We start from the raw sequence: 17135 nt of genomic DNA on the forward strand, positions 1-17135 counted from the left end.
CCTGTACATAGTTGTGGATTATGATGTGTTACAGGGGGAAAAAGTCATGTGACCATAAATGCCAGACTAAACAGCTTTTGGGTTTCCATTTAAACACCTCCAGGGTCGGAACTATCTTGTTTGGGTGTGGCAAGGCTTTTCAAAGGGTAGTGGTAGCATGACAGAAGGCTCCAAAGGTTTTGAGCTGGACTCTGAAGGTGGTCAAGTTATTAGATTCTGTTGATCTGAGCTTCTGGGAGGTGTGCACTTATGCTGGGAATACACTATAATTTTTTTGGGCAGATGACTCGATAGATAATTTCTGATTTTGATTGTTTTCTGATCGATTTTCTCATAGAAGTGAATGGAAATTGATCAGAAAAAATGATCAGAAAATAGATAGGCCAGTAAATCTGCCAGCATAAAAAATCACTTGGGGCAGGTGGGTGTGTGGGCAAGAGTTGTCAGTTCAGATAAGCCTTCTTATGAATGCTCTTGGAAAATGTATGAGCAAGATGGGCATTTTGTCACATGCTTGTCCTTTTTTCTTAGATCTACTGCAGAAAACATTTGGGTGCAGAAGCTCAGTGAGCGGTAGAGGATGGTCAGTGGTTTACCGAGGTGAACATGTGGTTCTGAGTCCCTTGTGTGTTTCCTCCCTTAGATTTTGAAGGACACGCAGGTCACCAAACAAGCCTTGAATGAAATAGAAGCAAGACACGATGAGATCCTGAAATTGGAGAAGAGCATTGTGGAATTGCATGACCTGTTCCTGCTCCTGGCGCAGCAGGTGGAAGCCCAGGTCAGAGCGTTGTCCCTCATAAACTCAACCAACTTGCATCTTCTTGTCTGATAGCCAAAGAAAAACAAAAAGCTCCAACTGGACACGTTTTTTTGTGTTCTAGAAGATGTTGTATCCCTCCTGCAGGGGTGCTTACCTCGGGAAGGGGAAGCCTCTGGGTGCTAAAGAGGCTTCCTACCCCCTCCGCAGTAAAGGGGATCCAGCTCTGGCACCCCTGAAGATCTCCTTGTCTGCATGCACACTAGTGGATTCCCGGTCGGGCTCCGGCATAAATAGCCAAACCTGATCGGATTCGCTCTGCTGCGCAGATGCCTTGCACAAGCTATTTCTGACGGAGCCTGAGCGGGAAGCCACTGTTGCATCTGCGCAACCTGAGGTAAGCACCCCCCAGGGGCACTTGTTTTCCTTACAGGTTTTCTTCAGTTGTTTGAGTGCTTGACTGAAGGTCAGGTGTGCACAGATTCAAAACTGGCAAATATGATACAAACGGCATTGTATGCTGATGACAAATGGTGTTGAAGGTACTTTATCCATTTTTAGGGATAATTGTTCCAGACATGACATAGATCCTCAGTGTTCTCCCCAGAAATTTTTTTCAGCCGGGTGGCATGAAAAAGTAGCCGGGTGGGGCAAGTTGAGAAAATGCAGGGCCAGTGCTCCTGTGTGCAACTCTGCTCACAACATAGGAGGAGGTGAGCCGATGACAGCCGGGTGCTCACCAAAACTAGCCGGGTGGATGACCCGGCTAAAAGAGCCTGGGGAGAACACTGGATCCTAGTTTCTCAACACATGGTACACGCTCCCCGGGGGTACTTGGGATGGGTTTAGAGGGTACTTGAATCCATCATAGTCGGTGTATTACAGTGAATTTTGACATTTATCAAAATTATAAATTGTACATAGGAAAGCCTAAATAAATATTAGGATATTAAAAACATAAAGCAATGTTTTAAAAAGCCGTTATGCACACATATAGAATACTCTTTACAATATGTATGTTTTCAGGAGTACTTGAGATGGTGTAAGGGGTACTTTGCAAACACCATCTTTCATAAAGGGGTACATGCTCTAAGACTTGAGAAACCCTGATATAGATCTTTTTTTCACCATAGTTTTGTACCATTTGCTTCTGTCAAATATGTGTACTTCACCATCATCATCAAGTGTGCCTCCCGCTTGAGGTGTTGGTGGACCATAGAGTCCTTATCCCTCCCATGTTGGATCATGCACATACTCAGGAGTTGCTGGTTGAAGAATATTTTAGCATTTTTAGTAGTGAAAAAAAGGGTCCAGTTGAAGCTACTCTATTTTATTTGTGATATATGTTGCCCTAGATGTAGATAAATGAGGAACCTTCAAACTGAATATTCTTGTCTTGCAGCATGTCAACTGAAATGTCTACTGTATTCTCCAAAGCCTTCTCCATTGTCCATTACTTGCTTTGGGGCCTTGTTGTTTGAAGGTCTTTTTTTGGGCCAAACCAACAGTTCTTCAGCCTGTTGCTCTGTGGATTAGGTTTGCTGCCCACTTGCTGCTTCTTCAGAGTTTTGTAGGCATCTAGAACCATTAACAGGAATCTTACTGCCACTTCTGTTGTAATGGGGTTCAGTTTTGTTTTTGCTGTTTGTTGGCCACTTCCTGTTCTCTGGGCCTTGCTGCTTTGTGACCGCTGTTCCACAGCCACATTTGTTACCAGGCCCATCTTTCCACAAAGCACCATATTTTTATTCATGTCTCTTTTTTGTTTTTACAGGGGGAACTTGTAGACAACATTGAAAAGAATATTTCAAACTCAACAGACTATGTGGAAAAAGCAAATAAGCAGCTAAATCAGGCAGTGGAGAACAGACAGAAAGCACGTAAGGTGAGACTGACCCTCTGGGTATCTTCAGAATCTATTATGCATTAACCGATTGGGATTTTTAACCCCCATCCCATCCCCCTTACACCCCGAAGCTCTCTCCCGTACTTTATTCCAAGGGTCTTCAACTTGAACTTCACTTGAACTTACCATGTGACCAGACATGATGCCAAGAAAAAAACACTTCGCGAATACTTCGCAGCAAACCACGGATATTTGAAATTTGCGTTTAACATACATTTTTTTTTTTTTAAATGTGTTCACATTTTTCCCATAGACTTTAAAGAGTATCTGTATAAATAAAAAATGTCCCTGTGGTGTACTCACCTCGGGAGGGGGAAGCCTCTGGATCCTATCGAGTCGTCCCTCGTCATCCTCCGTCCCACGGTGGCAGCGATTGAGCTCACTGAACGGCGGGCATATAAATATTTACCTTCCCGACTCCAGTGCAGGCGCAGTAGCAGCTCTCGGCTCGGAAATGGCCTATCCCAGTCAGTTCCGCTCTACTGTGCAGGAGCAAGTCTCCTGTGCCTGCGCAGTAGAGCGAACCCAACTGAGATCGGCTATTTCCGAGCCGAGAGCCGCAACAGCGCCCCCGCAGGAACAGGGAAAGGTAAATATTGTACAGCCTGACAAATTGTCGGCTGTGCATTCCGTGGGCCAGAGTTGGACCACCGGTTGGACGGAGGAGGACGGGAGAAGCCCTTGATAGGATCCAGAGGCTTCCCCTTCCCGAGATAAATGCCCTCCCAGGGGGACTTTTTTTGTACAGAGTCTCTTTAATGGCAGGCGAGCGGCCGCCCAACTTTAGCGGTTAATAGCAAAGCCCCCTTGTGTACTAGAAACACTAAATTTTCAGGGTATATGGAGGGGGGGGGGGCATGTAAATGTGGTAAATGACCGATAATGTAGCAAACCTAACCGTAGTGTAAATTTACATACATCAAAAGAAAGACCAATGAATTACATGATGAGCTTTCCAGGGGGTCTGTGCGCACTGCGGACCCCCTAGGCACTCCCAGATGCCTTTCCTCCCTGGAGAAATGAGTATAGGGGTACAAAGTACCCCTTACCCATTTCCACAAAGGGTTAAATGGAATAAAAACACGATGACGAAAAGTCCTTTAATATTCTTAATTAACCAGAAATGCTTACCTTGAAAAACACAAAGCGAGACCGAGAGCCCAATACAGAGTAGTACCTTGGCAGCAAATGATAAAGTGTGTAATCAAGCAATGGTTATACTCACAAGTATAGGTTGCCACAAAAGGCAACCACTGTGTAGGCAGGCGGGGAGAATTATGACCTGATCCCACTCAGGTATAAGAAGTCACTCTCTATAGATAGGAAAACGGGGATACACCCCTCCACCAGGGGTGGACTAGTTGATTTGTAAAACAGTTTAACAGAGGCGCCAACAAGAGTAAAAGCGATTAAAAACAGTTTAAAAGGGGGAAGTTGGTGGACTCACCTCCCTCGTAGAAGAAACCGGACAATGGGACGTTACTCACATACAAAGTAAGTAAGATCCAAGATTTGCAACGCGTTTCACAGGTCACTATCCCGCTTCATCAGGCAATAGTTTAGAGGGTACACAGTCGGGTCAATATCCTGGCTAAGCGCCTCTGTTAATAAAAGTTACTTTGTATGTGAGTAACGTCCCATTGTCCGGTTTCTTCTACGAGGGAGGTGAGTCCACCAACTTTCCCCGTTTTTTAATTGCTTTTACTCTTGGTGCCTCTGTTATACTGTTTTACAAAATAAATACTTGCCTGTACCTTTAACCTCCCTGGCGTTCTGATAATGTGCAGCCGCACAGCTGCGCATGGTTATTTAAACTTAATTTTTTTTTGTTTAATCATGTAGCTAGCCTAGCGCTAGCTACATGATACCCCCCTCCCAGCGGAATCCCACCCTTCCGATCGCCGCCGGCGATGATGGCCGTCAGGAGATCCCGTTCTGAACGGGATCTCCGTCAGGGCTTCCCCCGTCGCCATAGCGACGACCGGAATGACGTCAATGACTTCATAGGGAGTCCCGATCCACCCCTCAGCGCTGCCTGGCACTGATTGGCCAGGCTGCGCACGGGGTCTGGGGGGGGGGGGGGCTCGTTACGCGGCGTATCGGCGGCGATCGTCTACAACACGCAGCAAGCAAAGTGCTTGCTGCGTGTTTTTTTTAAAAACAAAAATATTAAAATCGGCCCACTAGGGCCTGAGCGACACCCTCCGGCGTCTCTGGACGAGCTCGTCCAGAACGCTAGGGAGGTTAAAAAAAAAAAAAGTTCCCACGCCAATGTCCTCTAATCTTGCGATCTTCAGTTACATGTTGTTTGAAGATCTCCGCACACCGCCGCAGCTGCTGACCAATTAGCTAATTAACCAGCAGCCAAAGATGCTCAGTATCTTTCCCTCCCTGGGTCAGTGGAGATTAGCCTGTTAGGAGAATTTACTGCTCAGTACCATGCCTACCAACTGCAGTGTGGGGAGACCCGCCTATAGAGGTAGCCTCTGGCACTTTCTCATGTACAATACAATAACATTTGTAAAGCGCTTTTCTCCCATAGGACTCAAAGCACATAGTTGTGTCTCAGATCAATAAAGGGTTGCAGGCTGGGTTGTGTTACAGAGGAGATATTCAGATGTTCATGAATGCCAGACTGAAGAGGTAGGTTTTCAGTTTAGACTTAAATGCTTCCAGGGATAGAGCTGTCCTGATTGGGTGTGGCAGGGAGTTCCAAAGTGTAGGGGCAGCATGACAAATGGCTCTGTCTCCAAAGGTTTTGAGGTGGACTCTGGGGGTGACCAAGGCATGTGATGTCTGTGTTTGCCTTTTTCCAGTTGAATCAAGTATTTTTAAATGGGGAAGTGGAACTTTTGTGGTTTGTATTAACAGATAAAACCACAGAGATGACAACACAAAATTGAGTGAAATCGCAAGGAAGTATCATACAGGCTGTAAAAACACTCTTTCCTTCCAGTTTCCTGAGTAATCCCACACTAAAGCCGCATACAAATTTTACGCAGTTGTTGCCTGAAATGATTGCTAGCGGCAGTTTAGGAATATGACTTTCTCTACACCAATTGGCGTGGGGCAGTTGGAAAGTTACATTTTTAATGTTTTATTGTTTTTGCTCAATGACCCAGTCATTGAAGTATGCCAGAGCTAAAAATCTATGAACTATTGACCCCTTTTTATCTCTTTCCTGCTCTCAGAAGCCATTTTCTGCTAGGAAAGTGTTTTATAGTTGGAATTTCTTATCAGTGTGGGTCACATTGTAGTCTGCCTCAGACAGGAACTGCCACTTACATACCTGATGTTTTAACTCTTTCAGGCAGAGAAAGAAAAAAGGAACACAGCATAGTTATTTGTGTGCTTGGCACTGTACATACCCATGTCTATCTCATCCCATCGCATGTCACCTCAGTTGTCCTTTAACAAAACGAACTTTTTTTTTTTTTTTTTTACACACAAAACCTAAAATATGCATGATTTGTACGGTGAGCGATGTACAGATTTTGGCAGAGGAGTTGGCTTTTAAGTAAACGGCGGTCATTGTATATCTACCGACTTATCTCGACTCTTCTCTCTTTGCAGAAAAAAGTTTACATAGCCATCTGCGTAGCCGTCCTCGTCATCATCCTCGTCATCATCATCCTTGTATCTGTCATGACCTAAGCCTGGCTCTGGATCGTCTATCACCCCTCCCTTATGAACTGCGTCACTGCCCTCCCGACACGGTCACCTGGGGAACCAGAGGCGGAGCAAGCTGGCTTTCCTTCAGAGAGACGAGACACAAACTGCCCCTGTAATGCGGGACCATCGGCTGGGGTGACCAAACCTTTGAGTGGTGCCTTCATTCTCTCACACTGTGTGTATATAATATATGTTTGTATGTATGTGTGTGTGTGTGTGTGTGATTTTTCCAGTGTGCCTTATTGCTGCTGCTAACAGGCAGCCTTGCCATTAGAAGGAACCTGAGGTAAGAGACACATGGAGGATGCCATATTTATTTCCTTTTAAACAATACACATTGCCTGGCATCCCTACTTATCTTTCTGGTCAATAGGGTCTAAATCACACGCCAGAAACAAGCATGCAGCTACCTGATCTGCTGCATGCTTGTTCAGGGTCTGAGGTTAAAAGTATTAGAGGCAGAGGATCAGCAGGTCAGCCAGGCAATGTGTATTGTTTAAAAGGCAATATGTGCCAGACTCCATGTGTCTCTCACCTCCAGTTTCCTTTAAAAGGATCCTGAGGTGTGAGACCTATGGAAGCTGCCATATTTATTTCCTTTTAAACAATACCAGTTTCCTGGCAGTCCTGCTGGTCTTTCTGGTCAGTAGGGTCTAAATCACACACCTGAAACAGGCATGCATTTAATCTTGTCAGAGTTGTCCTAGACATCTGATCTGCATGCTTTATCCGGGTTTATAGCTTAATATTAGAGGCAGATCAGCAGGACTGCCAGGCAATGTGCATTATTTAAAGGGACTCCGAGCTCTGAATAAAAACGAAATTGGTACTCACCTGGGGCTTTCTGCAGCCCACCGTAGGTCGGAAGGTCCCACGGCGTCCATCTGGCTCTTTTTCCTGGGCCTGTCCAGAAATGGCTGCCCGGCGACATTGGGCCCGAGTGTTGGGCTCCTCTTCATTAAACGTCACGGCTGTCGTCACCACGCCTGAACAGGCCCAGCGAGAAGAGCCAGATGGACGCCGTGGGACCCCCCGACCTATGGTGGGCTGCAGAAAGCCCCAGGTGAGTACCAATTTCATTTTTATTCAGAGCTCGGAGTCCCTTTAAAAGGATATAAACATGGCAGCCTCCATATCCCTCTTGCCTTGGGTTCCCTTTAAGGCTTGATTCACACTTGAGCCAAAATAATGGACACTTTGTCCATTTTAACGGATCAGTTAACGCATTTAATCGATGGATCCTAGGCTACCAGTAGGATCCATTCACACGAGTCAGTTTGCAACTGATCCGTTGTGGTTAGCAGAATGCAGATTCTTGACCTGCACGATTTTTGTGAACAAGTGAATGCACTTCCCGTAGATGCCTATGATGGAAACGCATCTGCCTGTGGACCACTGAAGCAGATACAGAGTTGTCCTCTCTGGCTGGCCACTGGAGAGCTGGCTAAAGTGTGAACCGAGCCTAAGACTGAACTAGTCACGCTTATTTTATGAACACAAGTATTTATAAATGACTCTTTTGCTTAAAGCGCCTGTATCACTAGTGTCATGGTGCTTACAGTGATGCTGAAGTAAGCTTCAGCATGGTAGCCTGAGAATTTGACACGTTTAGAGGTTACCGTCGGAGAAAACGACATGACAAAACACATTTTTGCTCCAGAGATATACCCCAGAGAAGGTCTGCTATTGCTGATATAGTCTGGAGGAAGTCTTCCAGTGGCAGGAGCAAGTCCCTCCTCTTTCACCTTTCAAGCTTCCCTATTGAAGCTGTTCATCTCATTACAAGTCCAGCCAGGGACACCAGGGGGCTCAGCTTGCTTTATTCTGACTTGCGTTTACATCAGCTGCAATCTCTGGAAGTGCAAATATAGTTTACTCTGAAGGCAACCTGTGCTTAAAGTTAAATTAAAAATACAAGATTTCAGAAATAAAATCTATTTTCTAAATTATGATGATAAATAGTAGCCTTTTTTCAGCTGCATATGGACAAATATAAAATATTTTACATTTATTGGAGGAACCCCTCCCTTCCTTTCATATTGCCGGGATTTTTCCGGCAAACTGGAGCAGATAAAAAACAAATCAAAGCACAGGCTGCTACTGATGATGTCACAGGGGAGGTAATCTCAGCTTGTGTGAGATTTCACATAGATGACGCCCCTGTGAGGGAGGGTAGCTGATGACAAACACACCCATGATGTAAAACCTCCTACTAAGCTCAGAAGTAATGGCTGCCACCTGTATAACCCTAGTTATGAAAAGAGAAGGGTGAAAAGCATGCACTGAAATGCTCATAGGCTTGAAGGAGTGTTTATTCATCTTTGTATGTGTCAGAGTGGTGCAACTAAATATTTTGAATTAAATAAAGTTTGGTTTGGGTCCACTTTAAAGGAAACCGCAGACTAAAAAAAGGGCAGCATTTATATTTACCTGGGGTTTCCTCCAGCTGCCTGTGGACCGTGGGCCTCGTCTTTCTCCTGGGCCACTCCATTCTGACCTGGTCTCTTTCTTCTGGCATCCCAAGTACTACACATGCCCGGCCGCCCGCTCCTGGCGCTGGGTGTGTTCTCTGCCCGCACAATTACTACTGCGCTGGCACAGAACGCTCCCAGCGATAGGGGCGCACATGAGGCTGGGCCAAGCATGTGCAGTACAGTGCGACTTGGATTGACTGAAGAAAGAGACCGGGCCGGCCTGGGGAGTAACACGGGAGGATGACGAGGGGGCCCCAGGTAAATATAAATGCTGCCCTTTATTTAGTATTGGGTACGCTATAAATAATTTATCATCCTATTCTGTGTTTATAATGCCCAAGTGTACTTGGAAGTATGTTTGACCTAGTGGAAGAGGTAATGCAGGAATGTGATAGACACACCTCTCACTGCAACTCATGCATGGAATGAAGACCTTGAAGTATGTGCTAATTTTCTGCACATTTTTCATCTGGGTAATAGACCCATCAATTGCGGTAGCTAATGATTCTGATTGGTCCATTTTCAAGCTTCATAAATTTGCATACAATCAGCATAAAACTTGCATCTGCAGGGAATGATCTTGAACTTGAACCTGCATCTCATTGACCGGCCCTATTCTGGTGCACTCAGTGGACTGCTCCGAGCACAGGGTGGGGTGAGGTGGACAATTGAACATGCAGTCGGGTTTTGTATGACTCCATGCATGGATTGCAGCGGGAGGAGCGTCTAGCACAGCAGTCTCTCTCGCTTTATTTCATTAACCCTGTTGGTCTGTTAACAACCTTGTGACAAGTATTTTAAAGTTTGGGTCCGGGGAAAATATTTTTTTTTTTTTTTTTACTTAATTGGGTGAAAAAGTGGTTGCATCCACATTGCTGTTTGTGCCCCCAATGTGGGAGAACTGACCTTACTTCTTGTCCTCATAAAAATGGGAAAACCTCTCCCAACAATGGAGGCCTCAAAAAAAAAATAACTGCAGAGTGGAGAAAAGTTTGCTGTCTAATTTCCTGTCCCCAGGGGCCACCAAGAGTACCTGTGGGGGAAAAAGTGCCCAGAGTAGATCCTTACCTCAGGATAATTCAGAGGCGTCCCCCTCCACCTCGTTGTTCCAGGATGGGACCCTCTGACCCTATTCAACAAGGGCTTGCAGAAAAGGTTCCCAAGTGCAAGTCCATGAATGAGCGCAGTCATACTGCACGTGCGCAAGCGTGGAACCACTCGTGCATTGCCGCATGCGTACTGTGCAGGCGCGAGCCATAGGTGCACCTGCGCAGTGCGGCTGTGGACTTTCAGAGGGGTGCCGGGGGTCTCATGGAGGGCTTTGGAAGCTTCTGGAGGATCCAGTTGAGGTAAGTAACTTTTTCCACCCTGAAGTCACAGGTTTGCTTTAAAAGTGTTGTGAGGGGAAAAAAAAGGCGTGAGATACTGCAGACAGTAGAATATCAATAATTCTACCAATATTTTACTTTCTCCTGATGTTGAAAGTAGAAGATTGGTAACTCTACTGATATCCTACTATTGGCCTATCTTCTTCTTTTTCACACTATCCTTCCTTGCATTTATTCCCAACACCAACCTTCCCTTCTACCTACACCTAACACTGACCTCCCCCCACCTTCTAACAATGACTGCCCCTCCACCTACTCCTAGCACTAATCCCCCTCCCCCCACCTACACCTAACCCGCCTCTCACATTCTCCCTAACACTGACCTCCCCCCACCTTCTAACAATGACTGCCCCTCCACCTACTCCTAGCACTAACCCCCCCCCCCCCCCACCTACACCTAACCCGCCTCTCACGTTCTCCCTAACACTGACCTCCCCCCACCTTCTAACAATGACTGCCCCTCCACCTACTCCTAGCACTAACCCCCCCCCCCCCCCCCACCTACACTTAACCGGCTCTCACGTTCTCCCTAACAATGACCTCCTCTCCACCTATTCCTAACCCTAACTCCCCCCCCCCCCCACTACATAACCCTAACCTCCCTCACCTACATCTAACAATAACCTTCCCCTACCTACACCTAACCCTAACCTCTCCCCTACCCACATCTAACAATAACCTTCCCCTACCTAACTCTAACCTCTCCCCTACCCACATCTAACAATAACCTTCCCCCAGCTGCATCAATAATAATAATCCAAACATTTGTCATTTTTTCCACTAAGGGCGCACTCAAGAGCCACCCTGCAGTGTTAGGAAGTCTTGCCCAAGGACTTCTTACTGAATAGGTACTGACCCTAGCCAGGATTCAAACCCTGGTCTTCCATGTCAACGGCAGAGCCCTTAAAGGGAACCTAAACTGAGAAGGATATGGATTTTTCCTTTTAAAATAATACCAGTTGCCTGGCTCTCCTGCTGATCCTGTGTCTCTAATACTTTTAGCCACAGCCCCTGAACAAGCATGCAGATCAGGTGCTCTGACTGAAGTCAGACTGGATTAGCTGCATGCTTGTTTCAGGGGTGTGATTAAACCACTACTACATTCAAATAGATCAGCAGGACTGCCAGGCAACTGGCATTGTTTAAAAGGAAACATCCATATCCCTCTCAGTTTAGGTTCCCTTTAACCAGTATACTATTCAGCCAACTGACCCTAACCTCCCCCCTGCCTACTCCTAACACTGACACTATCAAACCCCACTAACCAGTTTTCCTACCGCTACTATGGTCGCTATCCCCGACCTACAAAGTTCCTGCTTTGGCCACCAGGGGTCACAGTAAAGCTGGCAAGCGCCACAGAGGTCACAGGAACAGGAAGTGGGAGGCAGATCTCTCTGACACGGAATCGGACAGCAGAAAGCACCCGATAGCTGTAACAGTTATCCTCTCTCTCCAAATCTAAGAAGGTAGTAAGGGACTGACAGAGGCTGCCATCTTTATCTCCTTTTAATTTATACTGGTTTCCTGGCTGTTGTGCTGATCCTATGTAAATCACTCCCCAGGAATGGGTGTACAGATCAGACCTTCTCCCTCTCCTGATCTGCAGAGGAATGGATCAAAACATGCTGCTGGCAGAGAGCTGGCGTTTATTCTTCGAGGGATGCTAAGTTGATGGCCTTTGTAGTTCTCTGGCAGGTGCTCTTGAAGTGCAGCTATCATACAATTCCTTCCAGTACCTCCGTATCACTGCAGATCCTTTCCAGGGATAGCCAATAATTCTGACTTGTATGTAAACCTTATGCAGCTTGGCGTGGTGCCACACAAATGCACTCCATGCTGATTTGGCTTTATGCAGTCAGCAGGGAGTACATGCAAAGGGTGTTCATGTAATTTGCATTCAAGCCAAAAATAATTTGCATCTTATTGACCATCTCTCCTTTCCATTGAGCTCAGGAAACCCCTAATCCCTGCACATGCTGAACTGCGGCCTTCATGTTAGTGTAGTGTATTTACTGTACTTATACATAAAGTTTTTTTTGACTGTTTATGAGAATTATTTTTTTTCATTTCACATGCTGCCGTCTCACACAGAGTATTTCTGAGATTACATTTTATTTTAGTGCCCCCAAAATCAGTATTGCGTGATCTCGGCGAAGTTGAGAACATTTGTGTGTGGGAGTGTACCCTGTCCTCTCTCATCCTGTCTTCTTTCCCTCCTGTCTAATGTCTGCTGAAAGGGCTTATCACAGGCACAGCAGACAAGGGATGTGTAATTGGGTGTAGGATTTATTAAAGTGGACCTGAACTCTTGCACAGGACAGAAGGAAGACCTAGAGAAATGCACCCTGTGTTTATTTAGAGCGTTTAGTCTAATTCCCCCTCATCGGTGACTAATCACAAATTGTAATTTGATATCTCCCCTTTGTCATCTGTCATGGGAGATGAGGCAGATACGCTTATTTTAAAGCACAGGATGTTAACAATATGTCTGCTCCCATGAAAGCAGGAAGTAGACACGCTGCAGATTTATTGCAGGATTTTTATCAGCTGTAACAAAGAAATGTTCTTCTTAAAAGGTTATTATGCTGTTGAGCAGAGGTCCGCTTTACTGAATCATCTAACGTATTTTACTAAGCAGTTCCATAAATGGATCCCCCCCCCCCCCCCCCCCAAAGTTCTGTTTCTTTCGAAGCAAATTCTGTTTGCAGACCAATTGGAATTGATTTTTCATCTTCTTGGCAAATAATCAAGAAAAAAGTTTAAAGGTAAAGCTGGCAGTGTGACTGATCACTCGTAAAGAGAAACTCCAGCCTAAACAAACATACTGTCATTAGGTTACATTAGTTATGTAAATTAAAATAGATGGGTAATATGATCTCTTACCCACCCTGTTTTAAAAGAACAGGCAAATGTTTGATTTCATGATGGCAGCCGATAGGCGGCGGCTGGTCGTTTTGTGGTTTTGCATGGAAACGCTTTCCATGCCAGTTCTCAGAGAGTGTCTCCGTGAACAGTGTGCGAGCCGCCGATCGCGGCTCACGCGTAATGTAAACACGCAGCGCCGTTAAGGAGATCGGCGATCCCCGGCCTCTGTCATTTGATAGGCTGAAGCCTATCCTACATGGCGCAGGACAGATATCCGTCCTGCACAGCCCAATGAGGCAGTGGTAGGGAGGGAGAGAGCGCAGAAAACGCTGCGGAGGAGGGCTTTGAAGAGCCCCCCCCCTGCTCGGCCACACGGAAGTCTGATCGCTCTGCCTTGCACACTATCTGCGCTGCAGGCTGGAGAGCCCACGCAGCGCAGATCTGACAGAACAGCCCTGGTCCTTAAGTGGAGGTGACCGGGAGCATGAGACACAGTTCCAACTGTCCTGTGTGCTGATCACCCCTCCCAGTTGCTAGGCAACATGAATAACAGGAAATACCATCATGCTTTGCACAGCATCAGGGAAAAAAAGCCCGGGCAGTTTTATTTGATGGGTGGAGCTTAGCTAAAAATGATGCTTTGGTAAGAAAAACAAAGTTCTGATGCTGTGAAACTGTTAAAGAAACACCAAGCCTTTTCAGTTCTGATGAGTAGATTTTTAGTCCGGAGGTTCACTTTAAAGAGAAACTCCGACCAAGAATTGACCTTAATCCCAATCAGTAGCTGATACCCACTTTTACATGAGAAATCTGTTCCTTTTCACAAACAGACCATCAGGGGGCGCTGTATGACTGATATTGTGGTGAAACCCCTCCCACAAGAAGCTCTGAGTACCGTGGTACTCCTGGCAGTTTCCTGTCTGTGAACCTTGTTGCCTTGTGGAAATAAGCTATTTAACCTCCCTGGCGGTAAGCCCGAGCTGAGCTCGGGCTATGCCGCGCAGGGGGAGATCTCAGCCCCTGGTGGGGCGATTTTTATGCTGTAAATTGCTGTGCGCGCAGCCAGCACTTTGCTAGCCGCGCGCACAGCTTGATCGCCGCCGCTCTGCGGCGATCGGCCGCACGCAGCGGCGAAAGAGGGCCCCCCGCCAGAGCCCTGCGCTGCCCGGACCAATGAGTTCCGGGCAGCGCTATGGGCTGGATCGGAGGTGTCTGACGTCAGGACGTCCATGACGTCATCCCGATCGTCGCCATGGCGACAGGAGAAGCCAAACAGGGGAACGCGTTATATACACGTTCCCCTGTTTGCTATAGATGCCGGCGACGATCGCACTAGAGGGACACATGCGCCCTCTAGTGGTGTTTCATGTAGCTACCACTCTGATAGCTTTACATGAAACAAAAAAAAAATTAAAAAAAGGATTTTTGCCAATTTGGCAAAAAAAATTAACCGCCAGGGAGGTTAAAGCTGTTTCCAACTGCCAAAAAAGCATGCAGCAGCTACATCACCTGCCAACAGTAAAAATGTCACCATGTGATAAATGTCAGAATATAAGTCAGGGATTTAAAAGATTTTACAACGGGCAAACACTGACTAAATCATTTATACATAATTATTGTAAAAATGAAGCACTTTTTTTATTACATTATTTTCACTGGAGTTCCTCTTTAAAGCGGTTTGACTTTTTCATTTGCATACAAGTAACACTTCCTTTCTCCCTGGCACCACAGCCCATGAAGGGCCTTGGCCTCGAGAACACTTCCTGTTTAACCTTCTCTATCATTCACTCTATTCCTCCATCTTCTGAAGATATCCATTCATTGGCAAATTGTCAAATTTCCATTTTTTTTCCCTCTGACATCGGACACCAAGGTTAAAATCCTGGCTCAAGCCAGTAAATGTTGAGTAAGGAGTCCTTGAGCAAGACTCCCTTAAAGTGAACCTCCGGACTAAAAATCGACTCAGCAGCACTGAAAAGGCTTGGTGTTTCTTTAACAGTTTCACAGCATCAGAACTTTGTTTCTCTTATCCAAGCCTCATTTTTAGCTGCACAGAAGAAAACTGCCCGGGCAGTTTTCCCCTGATGCTGTGCAAAGCATGATGGGATTTCTGATGTTGTTGCTCTCGTTTTGCTGTTTTGGTGCAATTTCATTTTTTTTTTTACATTTTGAATTTGACATTTGAAGCCTAGTGTGTGCAGCTGGGAGGGGTTATCAGGACACAGGACAGTTGGAACTGTGTCTCATGCTCCCTGTCACCTCCTTTCAACCAAAAAGATGGCTGCCCCCATGAATTACAAACATTTGCCTGTTCTTTTAAAACAGGGTGGGTAAAAAATTATATTACATATCTATTCTAATTAACATAACTAATGTAACTTAATGACAGTATGTTTGTTTAGGCTGAAGTTCCCCTTTAAGGCTGGTACACACAATGCAATTTTCCTGTCAGGTCACTGGGTTGATTGATCATATCCAGCATGTCCAATCTGCTCCCGATCGAGAATAGAATCGATTTTGTGCAGTACTGATCTGAAAATCGATCCCATTCTTGATCGGACTCGTCAATATGGCGGGAAAAGTGCATCGGGGGAACCAGCCTTAAAGGGACTCGGAGACAATAGACAGCCCAGCCCTGATACTTACCCGGGGCTTCCTCCCGCCCTATAAACCTGTCCAAGTACCACGCTGTCCTTCTGCGGTCGACTGACTGGCATCGACTGAGCCTGATAATGCAGCTCACTGCAGCTGAACAGCAGACGGCGGGAGGACGGTGTGGGACATAGACGCTTTTATGGGGTGGGAGGAAGCCCCGAGTAAGTATCAAAGCTGGGCTGTCTGTCGTCTCGTCTCTTTAAGTCCTCTCTTACACGAGCGTCTGAACTGGTTGCCTATTGGGCAGTTCAGACTCACGGCTGCCGGCCAATAGTGCTATTTGGCTGCAATTACATGCAGGCAATTGGCAGCGTTTGGTAACACCATGCGTCATGTTTTACATGCGGTGGCATTACCCGGGGGTAAAGAACGTCTCATATTGTACTAAGTGCGCCCCTAGTGGCCATTAAGTCAAACAGGAGCAAACCGTTATACAAATGTTAGCATTATAGCACTATTGTCTGCTTTTCAACACAACATCGATCTCTGCAATAATTCTGTCATCCTCGCCCGTCGAGCTGAACTCTGAGTATTGAAAAAGATCACGAGTGATCGGAAATTGTGCTGTTTGTATTTTGGTATACTATACAAAAAACATAAAAATGAAATCTTGTAAACAATGGTTTTTGTAAATGAAAATAAAATGTATAATTTTACCTAATCGGTCTTGAGAATTGTTCTTTTTAAAGGGTAGAGCTTGTGTGATGTAACTCAATGGTCGCCAGTATCTTCAGTCTTCAAGGTGTGACCATCTAGAGTAAAGTTGGCCAAACATAAACAGATGGCCACCCAACGTACCAACAAGATGGAGACCTCTGACGGAAATCTGATCCGATGAGGCTCAATTACTGCCCCACACTGCAAATTGGGTTATAATAGATTTCAGCATGAAATATATTCTATGAAATTGCGCTGCGGAAGAACGGTCATGGCAGTTAAGACGCAATAAAATCTGGGCGCCCGATACATAGCGGGCAGTGCAGGTGTCCAAATTTCCCCTCAATGCCAATATTTGAATATGCACGCCGCTCATAACCGGTGCACTGCACCCAAACGTAACCATGTGTGCCAGCATTCTCGTTATAGCAGCCAAATTACATTAGCCGCAATGGGCACAGGGCTTTATCAGGTGCTGTGGGCTCCCAAATTTTGCTTCAAAGCTGATATTTTAACCAAATCGGGATGAGAGCAATTTTCACATATTAACCCATTCAGGTTCCGTCGTTTTCACGTGAGAAATGTTCACCTCCCATTCATTAGCCTATAACTTTATCACTACTTATCACAATGCACTGATCTATATCTTGTTTTTTCCGCCACCAATTAGGCTTTCTTTGGGGGGTACATTTTGCTAAGAGCCACTTTACTGTAAACGCATTTTAACAGGAAGAATAAGAAAAAAAATGGAAAAATTC

At 45.8% G+C, this 17135-nt stretch overlaps 1 protein-coding gene and 1 long non-coding RNA gene across 2 annotated transcripts in view; both read left to right on the forward strand.

The window, feature by feature from the left end:
- LOC137525984 (syntaxin-4-like) overlaps nucleotides 1–7139 on the forward strand; it is a 23357-nt gene extending 16218 nt beyond the window's left edge. The window contains 3 exon segments of the mRNA XM_068247194.1: nucleotides 620–781; nucleotides 2535–2645; nucleotides 6240–7139. Of these exon segments, the coding sequence (XP_068103295.1) occupies nucleotides 620–781; nucleotides 2535–2645; nucleotides 6240–6320 (354 nt within the window). The 3' untranslated portion in view covers nucleotides 6321–7139.
- A 298-nt stretch (nucleotides 7140–7437) lies between these two features.
- Nucleotides 7438–16381, forward strand: LOC137524263 (uncharacterized). The gene is made up of 2 exons (XR_011022646.1): nucleotides 7438–15002; nucleotides 15487–16381. It is a non-coding gene; the product is annotated as an uncharacterized lncRNA (long non-coding RNA).
- Nucleotides 16382–17135: the final 754 nt, after the last annotated feature.

Source organism: Hyperolius riggenbachi, chromosome 7, assembly GCF_040937935.1.
Source record: "Hyperolius riggenbachi isolate aHypRig1 chromosome 7, aHypRig1.pri, whole genome shotgun sequence".
NCBI classification, from domain to species: domain Eukaryota; kingdom Metazoa; phylum Chordata; class Amphibia; order Anura; family Hyperoliidae; genus Hyperolius; species Hyperolius riggenbachi.